The 23,128-nt window shown below is 35.6% G+C and overlaps 1 protein-coding gene across 1 annotated transcript; it reads right to left on the bottom strand.

Annotated features, from left to right (window-relative positions):
* Positions 1–6,625: 6,625 nt before the first annotated feature.
* On the bottom strand, positions 6,626–18,400 carry LOC124361167. Its single transcript, XM_046815206.1, has 3 exons — positions 16,623–18,400; positions 13,700–15,049; positions 6,626–8,296 (listed from the first exon to the last, which is right to left on the bottom strand). Exons 1-3 carry the CDS (start codon positions 16,678–16,680, stop codon positions 6,957–6,959), a joined length of 2,748 nt encoding a protein of 915 aa, XP_046671162.1. The 5' UTR covers positions 16,681–18,400; the 3' UTR covers positions 6,626–6,956.
* Positions 18,401–23,128: the final 4,728 nt, after the last annotated feature.

The raw sequence follows: 23,128 nt of genomic DNA, 5'->3' as shown, positions 1-23,128 counted from the left end.
GAACCAGTGGGGCGTAGTCCGGATTGATTTTCAAAATAGGAATAGGCTTATATGTTAACCAGGAAGCCCAATGATGTCCATGTAAAACTTCAGTACAATCGGCCCAGTAGTTTTTACGTAATCGAGTAAACACTACCACTGAGAGATACCGTCAAGTTTAAAGTAATCCTATTTATTTGAAACTCAGGATGGGAAAAAAGTGACAAACAACTCGCTAGTTGATAGGCTGCTTCAAGAAAGATGTTATTGCGTGTGAATAATACTGAGCTGGAGTGTTTTAAGTTATCTGTGGAGCGTCTGTTTTAAGTTATCTGTTACTTCAAAAATACGATAAGTAGGATAACCATACAAATTCATTGAAAAGATAATAATAATAAGTACTATCAGATAACACTATACATCCAGGTGCATCAACATTTTTTTTATATTACCGCATGCTAGTGTCATTAGTCAGTACTCGGTTTTCCACTGCGAACATCTCAACTCACAACATAACCGACTTCGTGGGTGATCTTACCTTAGAGCTCGAAGCCGAATGCAAAGGTCTAGGAGATTTCAAATTGTGTCCTTACTATTGGATTGATCTATAGGAAACATGTAGTCAAATCAAAGCTAACATTCCACTGTAGGGCTCTCATAAGCAGGTTTTGAAAATTTCACTTTATATTGTATAAAGTACATATTAAAATTTACACTTTATCGTCTTTTTATCGAACATATTCCTGTTCACACAATTAGTTTTCGGGAAAAATATTAAGAAACTAGAGCCATCGACAGACTTTTCAAGAATAATTATGATTCTTCAAAATCATTAATATTAGCTCGGTATTCAATCCTGCATTTTCGTTTATATTGATATAAAATTGAAAGGTACTGTTAGTAAAAAATTTAATACGAATAAACGCAGAAATAAACAAGCTAAAGTGTTATTGTAATATAAGTTCCGTTATTGTAGCTAGGGGAACCCGGGGCGGAATGGGGTAGCGGGGCAGAATGAAGATGTAGATTTTTGAGGTCAAGCACGTGCTTCTACCTAGCGGCAATCACTGTAACTAGATCACGCCACTTCGGCTCGACACCGGCAGCCATGTTTAGTTAGTTTCGTTGATGTTTGCGGAGTGAGTGTGCTGATGATAGTTTTCGTGCTTCTGCGTTGCAAATTTGATCGGTATTGGAACCAAGGTAAGGTCAATTTACAGCTTTTAAGCTCAACTATCATTAGTGGATACTTGAAGTACATTTAATTAGCTTATGTTACGTGTAGTAGAATGTTTCTTTACACATCGTTTTTGAGTCACCATACCTCCATAACCTAAAACATATCACTGGGGCGGAACGGGGTGGGGCAGAACGGGGAAGTACCCCGTTCTGCCCCATACTCATTTTTATTGGTGACCATATTACTTAGGCTATTTTTTATATTTCAGATGGTTCGAGACTATAAAAGAAAAACGGATAGACAATCATGGTCCTACGAGTCTATGAATAACGCAGTTGATGCAGTTATTTCCGGCCAATTCGGTTACAAAAAGTCGTCTCAACAGTTCAATGTGCCCCAATCAACTTTGGAAAGATATGTAAAAAAAAGAAAGAAAACCCTGGCTATAAAATTAATAAATCAGCAGGAAAATTTCAAAAAGTATTTAGTGATGAGCAGGAACAAGAGCTAGTAACCTACTTAAAATCTATGGAGGCTAGGTTATTTGGTTTGTCAATGAAAGACTTGCGGGAATTAGCTTATCAATTAGCTGTAAGGAATGGCATTGGCCATAGATTTAATAATCAAACCGCAGGACAAGATTGGGTCTCAGGCTTCCTTAAGAGACATCCTACTTTAACTCTTCGGACACCTGAGTCAACATCTGGTGCACGAGCTATGGGGTTCAACAAAGTGTCTGTTGACAAATTTTTTTTGTTACTCACAAAAGTAGTGGACAAGCACAAACTAACTGCCTCCCAAATATATAACTGCGACGAAACTGGAATTACAGTTAACCCAAAGAGCAATTCAAAAATCATTGCCCTAAAAGGAAAGCGTCAGGTTGGGTTGTTAACTTCGGCAGACAGAGGAGAAACTGTAACTGCCCTCCTTTGCATGTCAGCAAGTGGAGCGTACATGCCTCCTATGCTGATATTTCCTAGGAAAAGAATGCAGCAGGAGTTTGAGATGGGATTGCCTCCTGGGGGTTGGGCAGAGGTACACAGCTCGGGGTGGATTACATTAGATACTTTTTTTGCATGGTTCAAGAAGTTTGTTACATTCTCTAATGCATCTAAAACATCGCCTGTTCTTCTTATCCTTGACGGCCACTCGACACACACTAAAAACCTGAACGTTATTGACTATGCTAGGGACAATGGAGTTTCCATGCTATGTATTCCACCGCATTGCTCCCAGAGGCTTCAGCCTCTTGATGTTGCATTTATGAACCCCTTAAGTCGATACTACAGCGAGGAGCTCCGAAAATGGCTTCGGAGCAATCCAGGAAAAGTGGTAACTTTATTCCAGATATCGACTATTTTTGGGGCAGCCTATATTCAATGCGCCAATATGAGAACTGCCATAAGTGCGTTTAAAGCTACAGGAATATGGCCTACTGATCCCTCCATCTTCAAAGAGGAAGATTTTCTCCCAGCAGACGTAACCGACATTCCTGTTGAAATACCTCCTTCCCAAGAGGCTGTCTTATCACCAGGAGAAGAACTGATCCAAGGAGGCGAAGAACTTATCCAAGGAGGTGAAGATCTTAACCAAGGAGGTGAAGATCTTAACCAAGGAGGTGAAGAACTTATCCAAGAGCCTTCTCCGAACATTCCAGTTAAAAAATGCCAATCAGCAAGCTCAAATGATGTTGATGAAGTTTTTTGCACTGATAAGGAGCAAACACCGGCAAAGAAACCCCGGCTCAATGATGGATTGAGTGTCCCTGGATGCTCTCATTGGGTAGATGGTAACCAGGCCTCTCAATTAGGGGAAACATCCAAATTTGTAGTCTCACCCGAAGTTGTGATGCCAATTCCCAAAGTTAAGGCCACCACAAAGAGGTCAAATCGGAAAAAAGGGAAGACTGCGATCTTAACAGAATCGCCATACAAAAGAGAACTTATTATATGGCTATAAATGGCTATAAATGAAAGGGAAGAAAAAAATCGTATCAAGCAAGAAAAAGCAAGAATGAGGTTGTTTAAGAAGGAGAACAAATCGAAGAGTAAGGAAACTAAAGAAAAAAACCTGAAGAAACTTGAAAAAAAGAAGGAGCAGAAAAATGAAGACAATGATGACAGTGATGATGATGATGATGCATACTGTGCCTGTTTGTATTGTGGAGAGTTCTATTCAAAATCAGTAGAAGGGTGGGTATCGTGCTGTAGGTGCAAAAAGTGGGCTCACAATTCATGCGCAGGCATAGACAGTGAGGACGATGAAGCTGTATTGTTATGTGAATTATGTGACGATGAGGACTGAGAATAGGATTTGAAAACAATTGATGTTAGTTTAAGTAGCCTTAGGAAAAAAAGCTATGACAAAACACGTTTTAGTAGTTATAATTAACAATATACGTTTGGAGGGAAGTTTTTCAAAAATGTTGACATGTATTTAATGACCACCCCATTCTGCCCCGATACCCGGGGCAGAACGGGAAATTGTAATAGGTGTAATTTTCAAAATATAAAAAAAATTATTGATGTTTAGTTAAGATATGAATATTTTCTTGTTGTGTGCTAATGTTCAATAAACATGTATAAAATATTTCAGCCTTTTTAATCAACCCTTTTTACATGAAAAAAATATATATTTACTAAGTACCCCATTCCGCCCCGGGTTCCCCTATATTGGTTAGTTTGTGGTACACTTTAAACTAGGATATGTGTATTATTTCATTCGAAAGTAGACATCACGATTTAGCTTTGGTCTTAATTTGTGATTTCAACCTAACTATTTTATACAATATTTCGTTACTGTTATGATTAAATTTTGCTATAGTTAAATAAACATAATGTGAACTGTATGCGTTGACAGAAGATTTTAATTACCCCTGTAGGCCTATAAGCATCCCCTGGTTATTGGTAGTAGAGTTGTTTTACTTTAGAGTGGTAAACTTTATAAACTTTGACATGATCGTTACCCTCCTTTAATAGTTTAGAAGTAGTATTTTTAACAATTTTATAACCTAGTATTTCAAACATTTAGCTGGAAAGGGCCCACGGACCCCAGACAAGATTTCTTGGTGCTTCACTGCATGCAGTCTATGTGCATTCACCACGACCACCTTGTCACTGCTGGTTGATACTCTTTCATGTACTTAAAGTTGTACATGTAGTATATTTCCTCATTTAATCGGATCATGCCTACTTCGTGCATTGCGTACTGCTGAGTACAGCTTCATTGCAAGGAAGTTCTGAGTACATGGATTGCAAGGACGTAGCTTGCGAGGGGGTTCAAGGGGTCCGGACCCCCCACATTTTAATTCTGTTCAATATTTTTAGTAAATGAATATTTTTTTTTAATAATTCGGTATTATTGACATATATTGCTGAAAGGTAGTTCTCGATAAAAAAACGAGTTAAGAATTCTTTAAGGAAGAAAATGGAGAATTACTCTATCCACTACAGGATATCCACTATCAGTGTCTGAACCCTTCCCCCAAAAAGTTTTCCTGGCTATGTTCTTCATGAATCTATATTTACCAGATTCATTTCATTACCTACTAAAAAAATAATGTGTATATTTAAATTATGAAGGAATTAGTTGATAATTGTATTTTAATTACTTACGGGCCAAAAATATAACAAAATTACTATATTACGTTCTAATATTATTCAAGCGAACGAAATAAACTTGTTTAATGAATCTTAAAAAAACCTAAGTTACTCGATTGAGTATGGCCTGCAGGATGTCTATAGATTACCTGTAGAGTATGCATAGCAATTAAGCAAATGAAGCATTCATAATTATTTGAACTGAAATCGTATATTTTGGCCCTTAAAAATTTAGAAGTATTATTACCAAATCCCCAACATATAATTATAACACCTTAAGATGATTTTTGAAACAATTTTGTTCGACGACCCTTATTGGTCTAAACATTTTATTTAGATACAATGAATAATTGAATATCTTCAAATATTTGATACATAATTTGGCATTTTAAATTCTAATAAATTTTAAATTAAATAATAACAGACAGAGCAAAACAGCCTTGTACCCAGGTAGTCATGAAAAATATGATTCCTCCTGAAGGCACAAAATATGCTTCTAATCTGAAAGAAAGAAATGGCCAACCATACATAGATGTTGATGGGAAGTAATACCTGCATCAATAAGAAAAACTAGGTTCCTTAGTTTTATCATATACGTTCAAAGTATTGTGAATAAGTTAAGTAAGCTGATGCTGACTTATCTTAATGCACTTGTTTACACATGTTTAATGAACACTTTTATTTTATTTTTATAATATTTTGTGAAATTGAAGTTAAATGAGTTTGTATAGGACAACTAGCTGTTTCCCGCGGCTTCGCGCGCTTTTCGTAAGATTTGCCTGTGTATGAGCACTTCTGGTTCAAGTGAATTGTTTTCAACGCCGATGTAGAGTTTCCCTTGTTGCCACGATTAAGAAAACTGTAAAAAGTGTATGTTTATGGCCATTGTACACGTACATGTATTTTATTATAAAGTGGTCTAACACTTAAGGTTAAAGTTCAATCAGAAATTTAATTTAAAGACTAACATACATTATAAATTAGCGCATTCAAATAATGTTTGACTATTTAATACACGTAACTGTCTCGTAATTGCAGTTTATAATTTGTAGGCGCTTTGAAAACTTTTTATCTTTTTTAGCGTCGCCTGGCGGCGCATCAATGCGCATAACATATAAACCTTCTCCGTGGAAAAATACATATACATACAAATTTTCATAATGATCTGTAAAATAGTTTACGATTATATAAAGGACAATAGCATAGTTTATTTTCCATAAACCCTACAAATTGTTTATCTTTACATCATTTAGCGTGTTACAGTATAAATATGAACTAATATGTTACTTTGATTGGAATGTCTCCAAAGCCTGTGACATGAGGCTCTCAAGAAAACTGTATCGATATATCGAGAAGCGCCCGTCTCGCTAGTTAAATTTCTCTCATACAATATAAAATATTTACCGAAATACGGCAGTTAATTTTATCAAAAATATATTTCAGACAGTTAATCTTGCACACTATACTTCCACCGTTTTAAAAATGACCTGTCCAAAAAACAAAACAATAATAGAAGACGACTAACATTTTCTTGTCACGTTAAAAACCTTACGTAAATGTTTTTACTTTATTTAATCATTCAAAATCTAAAAAACTTTTATTTATCTTTTGGGTGGTACTAATGTCGTTGACTTATCAGCTTTATTGATTCCAAGTTTTAAACCGTTATCTATATTCTAAGTAGGCTGTATCATGACTTATTTTAAACAGTAGCATTGACATTTTACACCATTCTGAGCGAAGTTTTGCGTTAATGCCTACGACAAGATGGCGGACATGGTTTAACCTGATGATATTCCAGTTATATAATCCATTGGTATTATGTCATCATTGGCTGTAATATAGGGTTAATTGAAACAATAAACACGTGTTTTAATTTATAGTTTAGCATAACAAAAATACAAATATACAAAATAACTTAATGAACTAACTTAGCGTATTATATTTAACAAAGATTTTGCAACTTTCAATATAATGTAGGTTATGTACTCGTAGTTAACAGTTACTCAAAATGTTACTAATACTAAAAGTAAAGAACGTTAAATAAGTTTAGTAACAAGGGTAGAACATTTCTGGTAAGTGGTGAAAGTTATTTTCTTCTCCGTTCAAGACGACAAACTCACTGTTTATATTAAAAAAATCCATGTCATATACAGTTTATTATATACTTAGTAGACATTCGAAGCAGTACAAAATTAAATAAGTTTATTTCTAGTAAGTGTGCAAAGTTCCTTTCTTATCTGATCAAACGTTTTGTTCTTAGTTTCTGGCATGAAGATGTAGGAAACCACAGCTCCGACAAGACAGATCGTGCTATAAATGAAGAAGTTGAAGTACACTCCGAACAGGTCAATGACAATTTGGTAAGATAACAGAGTCACCAGGGTGAAGAACGTCGTGATAACGGCAGCAAGACTGGAAGCCATAGCACGAGTTTTGGACGTAAAGAGCTCTGACGTGTAAGCCGTGTGGACTGGGTACAAGCCTCCGACGTCGACTGCGGCGTACACCAGGATAACTATAGGAGCCACCCAGCTGTAAGGAGCAACATCAACGGTCGTCTTGGACTCTAGAAAGTAGTACATTCCGGCCACAAACAGGCTTACAGAAGATGCAAGAGACGATATGATGATGAGAGATCTACGACCTATAAGGTCTAAGGTGAAAAAGCTCAAACAAGCTCCCATAACCAGTACAGCACCCAGAACCATGGTGATGTATTTAGGGGCGACAACGAGATCAGAAGTAACTTTGAAATTCTGTGTGGCGTAAGCGACAAGAGGCATAGTACCACTTAAAATCCTCAAGGATCCTGCAAAGAGCATCAGGTACAGAGCCTTCCGGTCAGTCGGTGTCGCTATCACGTCTTTCCAAGTGGTTTCCTTCGCTTGGTCTTCTTCGACGTTGAGCTTCATCCTCTCCAATTCTTGAGCGATCTCTTCTTCATCTGAAGATCCGCGAAACCACTTCAGGGAGGTGTAGGCATCTTGTTTGTTGCCTTTCATTAAGTAGTAGAAAGGACTCTCAGGCTGTACCCAGACCAATAAGAAGTACAGTACGGTCGGTGCGAGAGTGAGCAAGGTGAAGTTCGTGAAAGACAAGAAAGGTCCGGTGCAATACTCAAACAGGTAACCCAACCACTGGAAGATGAAGAATAGACTAGTAATACCTCCTCGAGATCCAGTGCTTGCAATTTCCCCAAGATACACTGGAACAACGGTAAAAACTATTCCGACAGCAGCGCCTTGTACACTGCGAGCCACCAGGAGGGAAAAGTAGGTCTTGTAGTAGAGAATGATACACCAGCCCAGAGTGAAGAGAGGAGCAGAGACAAGAATCATGGGCTTCCTACCGAAGCGATCTGCCATGATGCCAGCTGGGATCGGAGTTATGAGGTTTGCAAATTCTGCAAAGGATATCATCCAGGAGGCTTCCTGCGGAGTCATTGGAATCTCACTTTCTGGACTGAGAAGGTGAGGGAGTATTGGAGTGACCCACCCGAAGAGTGTAGCAGCAGCAAAAGATCCCATACTCACTGAAACAATAATCTCTGTTTAATATAAATAAAATATTGTTATAGTGAATGAATTACCAATAGTAAGGTACAGTACAATACTATTAAGTACAACGCCAAATCCTCTTTGGCCTGTCTACCAACTTTTTGTTTCTTAAGAACAAAATTAATTAAATTCACATACAGAATCTCAGAGTAAAGTAATAGTCTTGGAATCTGGAGTTATTAAAAGGAAAATATTTACAAATTAGTATATAATAAGTATAAATAGTGAAATCGTAACAACATATACGATCTACTTAGTCGAGTTCTTGGACTCCTGACAACGTTCTTACAATAAAGAAGCAATTAATTTTGGTGGGCCTCAAAATGTTGGCGCATCTACAAGTAAAACTAGAATGATTTGGTTCAACAGAGGTTCAATGAATCCAGTCTGCCCTTACTGCAAATAAAATTACCAATGCTGACATAAAGAATGCCCAGATAAATCCGCAACATTGTTCCTATTACTAGTATTCCTTAAGCGGCCTTTTCTAGAGCTGACCAGACGAGCAGTTTTATTTTACATAGTGTCAGTGACAGAGCACGATGCCTAAAGAAACAGTTTCACTCTAAATGTGCATCCATTGATAACTACGTACCGTTATTGCACCTCTCGATATTGTCCTATTGAGGTTTAAAGTGAAAGTAGATTTAAACCTTTAATACTAAAAAATGTGAGACAGAAATTCCTTTGCTAGAATCAAAATTCTAGATTTCGTTTCTATGATTGAATCTAAAACAGTGATTCTAATATTCCCGCATTAACAAATCAGGTATTTCTGGTCAAAATGTCAGTTCAACCAGTACAATCACTTCCAGTTGATACTTGGGAAAAGAAAATATCTGAATAGAAAAACTTCTAGTACTATTAATAATAAAACTGGATTTAATAAAGAACTTGCATGAGCATGCTATACAATTCTTGATTCTCAAAAAGTCAAGATTACTCAGAGGTAAAATAAAAAAAATTATCTAACGAATGAGGGTAAAAATATCAGTTGACAAAGCATTTCAGAATTAAGGAGTCTCCACAGACGAATGACTTAAACATGACACGAAGATTCAAAAAATGGGGTAAATGTAGCAGACCTGAAAACTATTATATGACAAGACACATCAAAAAGGCAATCCAACAGTAATATCACTGCAGAACCAACTAGAGAAAAAAATGAAACCCTGCTGTAAATCACCAATACTGCTGGACAAATTGACTCTTTAGAAGGGAAGTGCTTCCAAAATACAAGGCTGTAAAGAACCCATTGAATACGAAAAGTTCCTGAACATATTATATACTTTAAGCCCGTTTTTCGCAAATTAAATGGATTGTATGATTTTCACAAACCTGAAATGCCTGCGAACACCTGGCACCACAGCCCCCAGTCGGTATATCGCACATGTACCATGATGGATGAATATAACTATATTACTCACAGTTTGATGTATTCTAGTTCTAATTGTAACTCAGAATGGCAAATAGCTTATTTGTAGATAAGTCTGTAGTTGTAAAGTTGCCGATAAGCCACTTAAAGAGCAATCCATTTATTACATGTGAATAATACAATACACAACACAGTTATTACGTTATCAATAACTCCAATATTGCGATAGCTAGGATAATCATAAAAATGTTCCTAGATTATAACCGATAATCTAAATTATTTGAAAGTGCTCAAATATAAAAAAATTACACACTCACCAGCATGTCTGAAGCGAGGAGATTTACAAAAAGCTGCTACTGCCCACAATACCTGTCACCTCTTATTCACACAAATCTCACACTATTTGGCCCTTAAAAAGGTCCTGGAACTCGAAACTGGTTAATATCATATTTTAAAGCCTTGACACTTGTTCTATCGCAATAGGAACTTCTAAAGTTTTCTTCATGAATGACCTTACAATGCGTTGCAACGTTAATGGTTTGTTTTTTTTAAGCATTGGTTTCACTGTATTTGGAAGCACTACTGGGCCTTGATATAAACATGTGAGGTACGGGGACCCTTTCTGGAAAGTAAGGACTTAATTAAGCACTGCCGCGACCCATAGAGAGCGGGACAGCCAGCTTTGAAGAACCAAAACTAAATCTCTGTCCATTGGAAACTACAGGACGTCTTCATTCGATGCTGGTTACAAGAGAAGAGAGGCTAAACACCACCAGCTGAATAATGTTGGTAAAAGCAACAAGTCTTAGTAATGACCAGTAAACCAAACCGCTGCAACTAGCAAAGAGATTAGCAACCTGGCAATAGCAGACGATAAGACCAGATGTGGCCGAGAATAGAAAAAAGACTCAGTACAGATCCTGGCCCGACCACCGGTAACAATTAACAAAAGTAAAAGTGGCAGACGCCACATTCTAATAATTGTCTTCACATTCAATTTTAGATATGTAAATAAAAGGGAATAACAATATTATGTTCATGCATCTGAGAACATTTACAGTTTGACCCAAGAACAATATTGTTGTACAAGATATCACCGTCTTATCATTTTTCTGATTATTAAATTGTGCTTAGACTATGAGATAAATTCGTCAAAGCTTTACCATTTCTTTGGTATTAAACCGTAAATGTTTTGGCCTAAATTTCCTCTCGTGACTAAACTTATCTTAATCCGGAAATAACACCGGAATCTCCTTTATTCTGGCCTTCAATCACCTGTAGTCACTCATTATCAAAAAATAGGTTTTTCTCTGTGCTGTAGATTTAAAAAGTATTCGATATTTATTTTCAACCATATGAAGTTTGCTACGAATCCTTACAACTCCTCCTCAAGGGAAGCCCTTGCACGATTTTCTCTCTACCGGCATAGATTATTCTGATCATCACAATGAAAACAACTAACTTAGTTTGAATGTTTAGTGAGCAAGGTCGTACATTTGAACAGTACCCTTACTTGGTTACTAAAGTTGTATAACCATTCTAATCCGCTTTTTTATCATGTTGCGGATTTGGATGTCCTGTAGTTATAACATATTTTCTGTATATCTGTACATATTTGGAACAAATGGACCCGTTCACATAGTATTAAACAATACTCTCCATGAAGACCCTTAATCACCGGTTATCACTGTTTGAGTCCTCAAAAAGCCAACTCTATCAATCCATCCGCTAGCTGGGAAAATACCGCAAAGAGTAGAAAACGTCACTTACATATGAAGAAACCACGTTGATTATAGTCATTTTCAGTATGATATCATAATGAAAATTATCACTCTCCTCACTCGGATCGAAATATATTCATTATTCGCCCACTGCCAGCTCTCTCTAGTTATTCTACGGGTCCTTAAATTCAGCCCACTCTTTAAGTGAAGTTATCTTCGATACCTCAACCGAACTTCACGGAGGCACTCGCCTGAAGCAATGCTGGAGGTTCATCCCCCTTCACCAGTGACTCTGGAGGAGGTTTGCAAATGGGGTATGTTATAATTCTGTAGACGTGCTCCAATTGGAATCAATGCACAAGTGCTACTTTAATATGGGAACGTACTGCTGGTTTACTAAGTCGAATCTCTTATGTCTGTGAAGTTAGCAGTGCAACTTCAAAATATTGTTATAGAACCTATACCAAACGTTTGTGCTTCGTTTGTGCACGCAATATTGACGTTTGTGCTCGATGTATTCCCCATCAAAAAATAATTTTCAAAAGCACTGCCAACTTCACACGAGCAGTGCAACTTCAAATTTTTTGAACGAAACCGGTGCCAATCGTTTGTGCTTCGTTTGTGCACGCATTCCCGACGTTTGTGCTTTACTGCGGAAGTCAAAAAAGGAATTTTTGAAGCTAATTGAAAAAATTTGAAGTTGCACTGCTCGTGTGAAGTTGGCAGTGCTTTTGAAAATTATTTTTTGATGGGGAATACATCGAGCACAAACGTCAATATTGCGTGCACAAACGAAGCACAAACGTTTGGTATAGGTTCTATAACAATATTTTGAAGTTGCACTGCCAACTTCACAGACATGAATCTCTTCTCACATGGTCTCTTGCCAGAATTCCTGTTATCCATCCAACACAAGGTGTGGGTACGTGTAATAGATATATTTAATGTTCTGCATTTAAAGTATACATACTCCCACTGAAAACTAACTTCTATCCACAGTTTTATCTTAACGTTTATCATTCAAGATCTGTTTTCTTACGAGTTGTGCGATGTATTGTGTTGAGCCAACTACTCCATTAACGACTAACTATATTTTAGTCAGAGCGTTAATTTAAGGAAGGCTATCACACGGGGGGTTGGAAAAATTTGATTTCTCTGTTTGTCACGGTATATTGAGAACGAATTTACCTATAAACTTGACATTTTGCACGAAAATTCGTGCCTATATAAATATTACTAAGTTTGATGATAATGCATGTCACTCCATAGGATTTCGCTAAGCGTTAGCGAACATCTTTACATTGATGTCATGGGTAACCATAATGCCAACGAGATAATCGCAGAATAAATAAATTGAGTACAACAATATAGCATTTTAGCATAATACATGTAGCCTATACAATTATTATTTATTACTTGAAATCTTACACACTACCTCGGCGAAGCCTGTTTCCAACTACTACTTTGTATGTAGTATTGTTACGATTTATTATCACTTGTAATATTTCTAAAATTTAATAATATTAATTTTATCCATACAAATTTCTGTACGTTTAGTCTTTCTTTGTAGAATAAGCGTTCGACTCTAGTGTTGTTGGATGTTGCAAAGTCCAAATTAATAGGTTGCAAGATAAAAATATACATTTTAGTTTCCATAGAATGTTTTATATTTTTTGCAAAACGTTTCTTAATACATAAAATAAATAACTCTATAACAATCATAATTTAAACTTGAATAAAGAAGTATTTAACATACAAAGCACGCCTAACTGGTATTGTTCATAATAATTACTTTAATACTTAACTTACATTAATAAACCTATTTAGAAAATACAAAATATTAAGTTAGAACATTATGTAATTAATATCGTGTCATATTTGTTTAACTTAGTAAGTATACCTTAAACGATAGAAATTTGACTAGTAGGCATCTCATCTATAAAATACATACTATATTTTTTGTACATATCGAATTTAAGTAAATACTTCTATATAACAAGATCAGATCTATAAAATAAACTATTGAATAATTGCTATACTAGAATCTAACAACTACAATGATAACTAATTGTAATAATAATTTTGTTTTATTTAATTTTAACTCATTTTGCTACAATTATAAAATAACAATAATATGTTATCTAATAATATCTACTTTGCAACACAATTTTATGAACTATTAAAAGAACTTATCAAAAAGTATTAATATTAGGCTGTTGTGTACATTAGGCTGTGTCTCTCAAACTAAGTTCATTCCATAGTGAAATTTCTGAAGATTTAACACAAATTGTCCGCGTTCGATTGGCTCTTAACTGGGCAGCAAATTTCCTGCCTTATCTGTTCAAAAGTTTTATTCTTCGTTTCAGGCATGTACATATATGAAACTGCAGTTCCAACAAGGCAAATCGTGCCATACAAGAAAAAATTAAAATAGACTCCAAACAAGTCAATAAATGTTTGGTAAGTTTTTAGGGTAACTAAAATACAAAATGTGGTTAGAACGGCAGCAATGCTTGATGCTGTAGAGCGAGTCTTAGAAGTGAACAGTTCAGAGCTGTAGGCGGTTTGTACCGGGTAGAGGCCCCCTACATCGATTGCGGAGTACACCAAGATAGAAGCAGGAGCGATCCAGCTACAAGAAGAAACGTCAACTGTTGTTTTAGACTCCAAGTAGTAGAATATTCCAGCGACAAAGAGGCTAATCGAACAACCAAAAGATGATATGATGATGAGTGATCTCCGCCCTAACACATCCAATGTAAAGAAACTGAAGAAAGCTCCAAAAACCATAACAAATCCCAAAATCATGGTGATGTATTTGGGAGCAATGATAAGATCTGAGGATTCCTTAAAACTTTCTGTCGCATAAGCTGTGATCGGCTGTATACCACTCAAGGACCTTAATGATCCTGCAAAGAGCATGAGGAAGAGAGCTTTTCTGTCGGTAGGGGTCGCTATCACGTCTTTCCAGGTGATTTTCTTTGACATGTCTTCCGTCACACTGAGCTTCATTCTTTCTAATTCTTCTACAACTTTCTGATCATCCGAAGAACTACGGAACCACTTCAGAGATTTGTAAGCATCCTGTTCGTTGCCTTTCATTAGCCAGTAGTACGGACTTTCGGGCTGCACCCAGACCAGAATGAAGTAAAGTACTGATGTAGAAAGTGTGAGGAGAGTGAAGTTCGTGAACGACAAGAAAGGTCCAGTGCAGTACTCGAAAAGGTAGCCCATCCAGGAAGCGATGAAGAATAGACTTGTGATGGCTCCCCTACATTCTGTACTTGCAATTTCTCCAAGATACACAGGAACAACTGCAAAAACGATGCCAACAGCAGCGCCTTGTATACAGCGAGCCACGATAAGGGACAAGTACGTCTTGTAGTAGAGGATGATACACCAACCCACGGTGTAGAGAGGCGCAGAGGCAAGAATCAAGGGCTTCCTCCCTATGCGGTCTGCCAAGAGTCCAGCTGGGATGGGAGTCATCATGGTGGTGATCTCCGGGCAGGATATCATCCAGGAGGCTTCCTCATGAGTCATAGGTATCTCACTTTCGGAGCTGAGAAGTTGTGGAAGAATAGGAGTGATCCAGCCGAAGAGCGTACCAAACGCAAAAGAACCCATACTTGCTGAAACAGTACATTAATACAGGTCATAAATTTACCTGTAATTCTTTTTTTTAAGTTCGTTGCTAACGATGAAGGGAACAGACTTTCTCGGACACGAGCTATCGTAACATTACATCTACGTTTCTAGATTGCAGTGCCATCTATTCCCCAGGTGGCCCTCTAACATAGACTACATACTAGGTAGCATATCAAAGCGTTAAGACATAAAGTCAGAAATCACAACTAACATATGATGTACCACCTTTAATCATAATATCTATATAACATGGACTTGATAAGTATAAAACACTAGTTATTATAAACTATATTTGATGGCAATCAGCGATCGATTATTTGTTCATTCTAGATTATTTTATTAAGACCATACCGTGCCAATTTGTTCGTTTATTTGAATTGTACTTAACTTAACGTTTTTTCTCAAACACCTTCACACAAAATTTGTTAATAAGGGCGACATTGGAGACCCCTGCCTTATCTTTACGATAAAAAACTACCCTCTAAATCAAATTAATTACATTAAGTGCATAGTTCTGAAGTGGTCATTTATTTTTGTTCCATGTTACGACAGAAATCGCGATAACTGTTATTTATAGTCTAACATTATTTCAGTTTTCATAATTTAAAAACTTTCTCGTATATTTGAATGGTTCTTTTCATCTAGGTCTAAAAATTCTATAAGTGTTGTAATTATTTAATTGTAACTTGTTACTTGAACTACGACCAATTGAAACAAAATGTTATGGTTTTATTAATTGGAAAATTGGAAAATTCCTGCTCGCTGAAATCCCCACTGTTCTTCTAATCGGAATCATCTAGCTAACCAACAAAAGAACATCCTGATGAAGACCATCCTTTGATAATATAAGGATTATATACTCGTATTATGTGGCTAATTTTCTGGTAAACTGAAGATAAAGTAAACTGCCGAACCAATTACGATGGAATTCGTATAATTCGTTTTGCCCTTCATGATATAGTACGTAAGACTTCAACTGTCAATATTTAAATAATCATGGTGATTGTTGGCTTATGCAAATAGCGAGCATGAACAAGACAAGTGATTTCGTTTTTCCTACATTACAAAGTACAGACATTTTGAACCTACGTTTGTACTTATAACACTATTAAAATTTTTTCAACAGACCACACAAATCCACATACTATGCATTATAAATCAAATAAATTTTTAACGAAAAATGTATATTAACACATTATAAATACGTAATCGTGTATGACAGACAGCCAAATGTACGAAGGAAAGAAAAATTAACCACTCCTTGAAGCAAGTATAATAAGCTCCTTCATAATGGTGGGTCTTCTATAGCTGTGGAATTAACCGTATAGTAACACTACAGCAAAACTTAGATTTTTAACTAGTAATCGACACCACAAGAGTATGTTTACAAATATATTATCAATCTAAAACGATTTAGGCCTAAATATCACACTAGGCAACGTACTGGTGCGTTTATCTTTGCACGCGTCTCTTGAGAATCTGACCTACTTGTACTGATTAAAACAAGCAGGTACTTAATATTTTGTTTTTAAAATAAACATCTAAAGAAGTACTAACCTGATATTCCAGCGAATATCTGGCACCACAATCCAGTATCCCGGAGTTGTATTCCCATGTTTAATATGTAGTACAAACAAGTGAAGACAAATAAGCCTGCAAAACCTACAAGGGTGGTAATTCTTGAAAAGTTGGATCTTATAGAAACTGACAACTCGCTAGTTTGTTCTGAGGCATGTAAATGATGAACTATGGACAGAGATATCTCTTTTTATAACAGTTTAATCACAGGTAAGCATACTGCCACTACAAGATGCTTCTCTCTTCACTAAAATTCCACTGGACATTGCATCATTGTTTCATCATCCTGTTTATTTCGCGTTAATAAAGCACTTGGTCATTTTTATTCCTTTTTCTGATATCAATAATTACTCGTCATTTACCTTTTGAAAATGTTGGGGATAATTTTTTAATAGACGTATTGTCGGAATAAAATTCTTTTTTCAATTATATGTAATTTCAAGAATTATCAGTTACCACAATTTTATTTATTTAACTTCTTTTTAGTAATGTTATATACTTTTAGAGTGTATAACACGGTTAATAGACGGATTGTCGGAATAAAATTATTTTTTCAATTATATGTAATTTCAAGAATTATCAGTTACCACAATTTTATTTATTTAACTTCTTTTTAGTAATGTTATATACTTTTAGAGTGTATAACACGGTTAATAGACGGATTGTCGGAATAAAATTATTTTTTCAATTACAGTAGACTCCCTCTCGTTCGGCTTCGTTTGGTTCGGCCGCCGGATGGTTCGGCCGGCCACCTGAGTATGACTCACGTGCGCATCTGCTGTGTTCGCCGACGCCGCGACTAGCGACAGGTCGTGACAAGTTTATCTAGCTCATTCGCTCATTCCTTTGTTTAAATAGGTCAGTTGTCTTCTGTATTTAATCGAGTTGAGATGTATAGTACATGTAGAGTTGTATTCTTTCCTTGAGTGAACGTTTGTGTGTGTAGTGTATTGTTGCGTGTGTGCTGCTGTTTTGGATTTATTTTCGTGATGAGTGTTAAACGTAAGCGTACTTTTGTGACAATAGAACAACGGTTGAAAACACTAGAGCGTTTAGACAAAGGTGAATCGGTTCAAAATATTTGTAGGGAACTTGGAGTAGGTAAAAGCACGGTAAACGATTGGCGTCGAAACAGAAAATCAATTGAGACGTTTTGTACCCAGATTGAAACAGATAAAGTTCTTGCATCTCGTTCCACTTTAAAGAAACCTAACAATGAGTTAGTTGATGATGCTCTTTGGTTGTGGTTTTTGCAAGAAGGTAGAAGAGGAACGCCAATGAGTGGCCCCATTTTACAAGAAAAAGCTGTTTGAAACTTCCTGTAAGCGCACTTCTTCTCGACAATGCGCCTACCCACCCGGATGAACTGGCATGTGAGGGTGAGAGTGGAATAAAACTGTATTTTCTGCCCCCCAATGTGACAAGTCTCCAACAGCCAATGGATCAGGGTGTCATTGAATGTGTTAAAAGGAAATACCGGAGAAAGCTCCTTTCAGAAGTTCTATTCAAGCTAGAAAACGATGAACAAACAGACCTAATCCAAGTGTTAAAAACAATCAACGTGAAAGACGTCATTTTCATGGTGGCTAAGGCCTATGATGAAGTAACAGCCTTGACAATAACAAAGTCATGGAGAAAAGTCTGGCCAGACATTGAAAAAGCCTTTGAAAAGGACGGAAATAATCTTGGTGTACCCGACCTTGAACATGAAACAGAAGAACGGGTAGAAATCCTAAGTGACTTAATGCGACTGCCTCACACTGAAGACATTGTGGAACAAGATGTTTTGGAGTGGTTGACCGCTGAAAAGGAGCTCGATAATGAAGTTTTGAATGATGAAGAAATAGCTCAGTCGGTTTTACAGCGTCAAGATACCCAAGACGTAGAAGAAGAAGACGATGTTGACGGTGAGGTAGACGACGAGGGTCAAATGAGTCACGCAGAGGGGGTGGCAGCCCTGCAACTGGCTACAACCTATATTGAGCAACAGACGACTTCTACAACAGTCGACGTCATGTTTTTGAGGAAATGGCATGAATATGCAAGGAAGAAAGCTATTGAAGAAAAAGTGCAACGAAAAATTACTGATTTCTTTTAAACCCTTTTATACAGTAGAAAATTTTACTTTTATAACCATGTACATACTGTAAATTTGTGTTTGTAAATCTTTAGTTTTGTGAGGTTTTATTTTCGTTATTTTGTGTGTGATAAATAGAAACTTTGAGTTTCGAATACAGTACGTGTTTACAACTCCAACTGCCAGTGGTAAGTTATAAGTTAGCACTTACCCTAGGCCTAGTTTAGTTTATTTGCTACATAAAACTCTTAAAATACTATTTGCACATGTTTCACAAATATTTACAGACTGTATGACGATCGAAAGTACGTTTTAGAAGTTAAAACGGTCTTATTTTTGCTAACTTCGGATAGTTCGGCCATTCTTTAGTTCGGCCGGGGGTCCGGTCCCGAGGTGCCCGAACGAGAGGGAGTCTACTGTATATGTAATTTCAAGAATTATCAGTTACCACAATTTTATTTATTTAACTTCTTTTTAGTAATTTTATATACTTTTAGAGTGTATAACACGGTTAATAGACGGATTGTCGGAATAAAATTATTTTTTCAATTATATGTAATTTCAAGAATTATCAGTTACCACAATTTTATTTATTTAACTTCTTTTTAGTAATGTTATGTACTTTTAGAGTGTATAACACGGTTAATAGACGTATTGTCAGAATAAAATTATTTTTTCAATTATATGCCAGTTCAAGAATTATCAATTACCACAATTTTATTTATTTAACTCCTTTTTATTAACGTTATATACTTTTAGAGTATAAAACACGGTTAATAGACATATTGTAGGAATAAAATTATTTTTTCAATTATATGTAATTTCAAGAATGATCAGTTACTACAATTATATTTATTTAACTCATTTTTATTAATGTTATATACTTTTAGAGCCTCTTTTATCTATTGAAGAGTAGATCTTCCAGTGTTTCTTCTAGTCTGGACTATAAATGTTTTTATTAAAATAAACTGTTTCATTAATAGAATTTGTTAATACTGAAACGAATTATGATTTTTAACGATTTTAACTGCATACAAATTCAACAGAGATAGAGTCTTGTGATTATAGTACCTTAACTACCTTAATATCTAATCAAAATCAGGGCCAACTTTAGGCAGATAAGACCGGTGTTGGCCGCACCGGTGTCTCGCGCTTTGAGGACACGGCACCAAAATAGGATTTAAGTTTCCTGGATGATTTATAAAAGGTTAATAAAGTAAGGTTGTATAATCAGAACTGCTACTATAACAGCAAGCGGTACAGTGAAATAGTGTTGTCAGTTTATATCCATATTAACGTAGCTGCACAATGCACAGTGGGCTATTCAATTGTTATTTGATCGTCTTATAAAGTGATTTAAACTGTATTTCAAATCTTTGTATGTTCTAAAATTTCCGAGAGGATAGCTAAGATTTGCATTTTAACAAAAATAAAATTGTTTTTAAAGTATTAAAAAGGGTTATGCTCTAAATTTTCTGATTGTGCTATTAATAATTATATCTCTCTAAATTAATCAAAAAAAGAACTAATAATGGCGTTTTTAGTCCATACATTTATTAAAATGCTCAATCAGTAAACGTAGATTTGGCCCTTAAGCAAATGGTTTGAAAGTAGTAAAAACGTAATTTAGAAGCCCAGAACTTTGAATATTTCTGGAAAGTTTTTCTAGTCTCCTGTCACTCCTGAGGGGTATTTAATCCAGATCCCTACATCCCTACATAAATCCATAACCATACGTAATCTCTACATATCCTCAGAAGCTACATATTTCAATATTTGTGCTTGCCACCCACTACCTTAGTTTAAAAGTACAAAGCCCTTTAGAATATAACACAGAAATTCCCTATTCTACAGTGAAACATTATAATTTTAATTATATTCACAAACAACTGAATTCCTAAAACAATCCAATGACTTGTGTTTGTTTCTACTGCGAGAAGTAAATATTTTATTCAGGATATTTTTCAAATTTTAACCTAAAATACCTACATGAAAACGCCAACATTAAAATAAACATGGCAAATTCTTCAGAGAAGTATACAAAAACATTGAGACACGCATTCTCCTGCATTTTGTTGTAAAAAGTAAGTTTAAAACAATTGAAGAAAAGATAGATTTTCTTTAAAACTTTCGGTCAACCCCTTTTTGACTTCATGTGTAAACAAAGTATTTAATATGACGTAGTATTTTTTCTCAAACTTTCACACAGACACTAGATGATAATAGAAGACTCTTAATATCAAGTACTTCAAGTAATACTCTCTTGTTACAACTGTATGATGCAATGTGCTCATCTAAATGATAATATAAGATTACATAGATAATTTATATCATGTAATTTATTGGAATCCCCTCATACAGCAAATTTTCAGTCAATAATTGCATTGGAGAATTGTGTGTGTGGTCATACAAGAAGTACAGGTACCGGTATCAATTTTATTTTTGTACACCGTTTGTTAGTAAATGTTTAACCTGTGCAGAATAGAAAATAGATTCAGCTATACAGCTATTCTAGGATAAGCTACTATTTAAAGACATTGTAAATTTAATTTAACCCTTAGCTAAGGAGTCTAGAATATATAGTCTACATTTTAGTAACTATTGGTCACCCAGCAGGGATCACTTCTGGCTGGTTTATACCTTCCAGTTGAACCCATCATTGGGTAAAGCAAAAACCGTTCTGTTACTTAAATCTGGGCAACCTTATGGATGCCCAGGAGCGGCACATCACTAACCGCAAATGTTGAGATTCTGGGATTCAAGGGCAATTTGATAGGTCTAGTCTACTGCGGGAGATGACTGTTGAAGTTGGTGGGGTTCGTTCCCTAAGTGACTTGCTAGCCTCAATGTAAGGGTGTGCCACTCCCTGCCTGCTTTGACTGGAGAGGTTGGCCTCTCCTTCTTCCGGGGGGACATGATTTTGAAATTAGTGCCTTAAATTCTTCCTCATGGATCTCAATTGGAGGCAGCCCCTACCCCCAACTTTACAGAATATTCTGTCACTCCGGAAGCAACGCAAAGGTCCTTATAGGACTAGGTGCAATTTATAAGCTTTTTGTCCTAAGGGAACAAAAACAAAACTATTGGTCGTTCATTACAAAGGAAAAGATTTTGTTAACTAAATAATTAATTAATATAATTATATGTAAGATTAATCTCTAAATAAATCTAAAACTCAAAGTCTAAACAGGGAACACCACATCACCAGTGAATAACGTCAAACAAATGACTATCAGTAGCAAGTTTTACACAGGCAATATCCTTCAATGACCTTGAGTTCATTTCCTTACAATTAGTATTAATATTTTAAACGATTATTCTGACCTTATTTCTTATCAGATGTATTCAATTTGCATATCATTGTAATTGGTGAATCATTATCTATTGAACTCCGTTGTGTCAATGAGAACACTCTGAAAGGTTATTAGCTTCAATGTTATAATATCCCTTCCGGCTCCGTTGGAAGAGATGTAGATTTCGCATGTGGCCGTCATCTCCAAACATCATGAAGATGCATAATTAGTTTAGATGTTTAATTTCCAAAATACAGATGGGACAGTAGCCCTCAATGTTGGTGTGTCAATATAATCATAACACCTTCATACATTTAGATATTCAATAATCTTGAAACCTTATAAGACAAAAATTAGTACAGTATAAGCATATACATTTAAAAACGTGGACTTGATTTAGTTTCAATTAATCCGAATTTATGTTTGTGAACATATTCAATTGTATACTTATATAACTTTAAACGGCAACCATCCTGAAACCTTAAAGGTTTTCGAAAAATAAGTATGAATAAATCTTTATTGAAATTGCTTGACAATTTTAAGGAAGTGTTAATTTTGTTTTATGTTGTCAAATACCCAAGATAAATATATTGTCCTCAATCGAATGACTGCTATTATAAAATGTTTTATTGGTTAAGATGGGCTAACAAACTTAACTGAGCTATAAGTAAATAATATCTCTATACCACGATTAGTCTGAATTTATTGTGAATTACAGTAGTTATCGTGTTAACTACCAATTAACCCACAATGTTGAATAGAACTTTGTATGTTTGAGATATTAAAAAAAAACACATAGCAGTGGCCACTACCATGAAACCTTCATAAAATATCATGAAGATATTGTAAAAGGTGAAAAAATAAAATGTTTACAATACAATAGTTAAAGATTTCCCATTGTTTTGTCCCATGTTCCAATGTTTTTTAATCTATCATTTTGGATCTATATTGTAAATTAGTTCAGTAGAAATCTTTGCTAGAATGCAAATAGCCAACATCTTGAAATGTTTTATTGATTAAGACTATCTAACAATATCATCCAAGCTATGTCCAAGTAGTGCCTCTGTACCAAGTTTAATACAGATGTTTTAAAATTTACAGTAGTTATCGTGTTC

Source organism: Homalodisca vitripennis, chromosome 4, assembly GCF_021130785.1.
Source record: "Homalodisca vitripennis isolate AUS2020 chromosome 4, UT_GWSS_2.1, whole genome shotgun sequence".
Lineage (NCBI taxonomy): Eukaryota > Metazoa > Arthropoda > Insecta > Hemiptera > Cicadellidae > Homalodisca > Homalodisca vitripennis.
The sequence above is the reverse complement of the archived record's forward strand: the minus strand, read 5'-3'. Positions and strand labels throughout refer to the sequence as shown.

Excerpts from the sequence above, each read along its gene's own strand:
- LOC124361167 (XM_046815206.1), bottom strand. The coding sequence starts at position 16,680 with ATGGGAATACAACTCCGGGATACTGGATTGTGGTGCCAGATATTCGCT. Across the intron at positions 15,050-16,622 it reads GATATTCGCTGGAATATCAG|CAAGTATGGGTTCTTTTGCG; the intron begins GTTAGTACTTCT and ends GTACTGTTTCAG. Across the intron at positions 8,297-13,699 it reads ATCGAACGCGGACAATTTGT|TGAGTATGGGATCTTTTGCT; the intron begins GTTAAATCTTCA and ends TTATTGTTTCAG.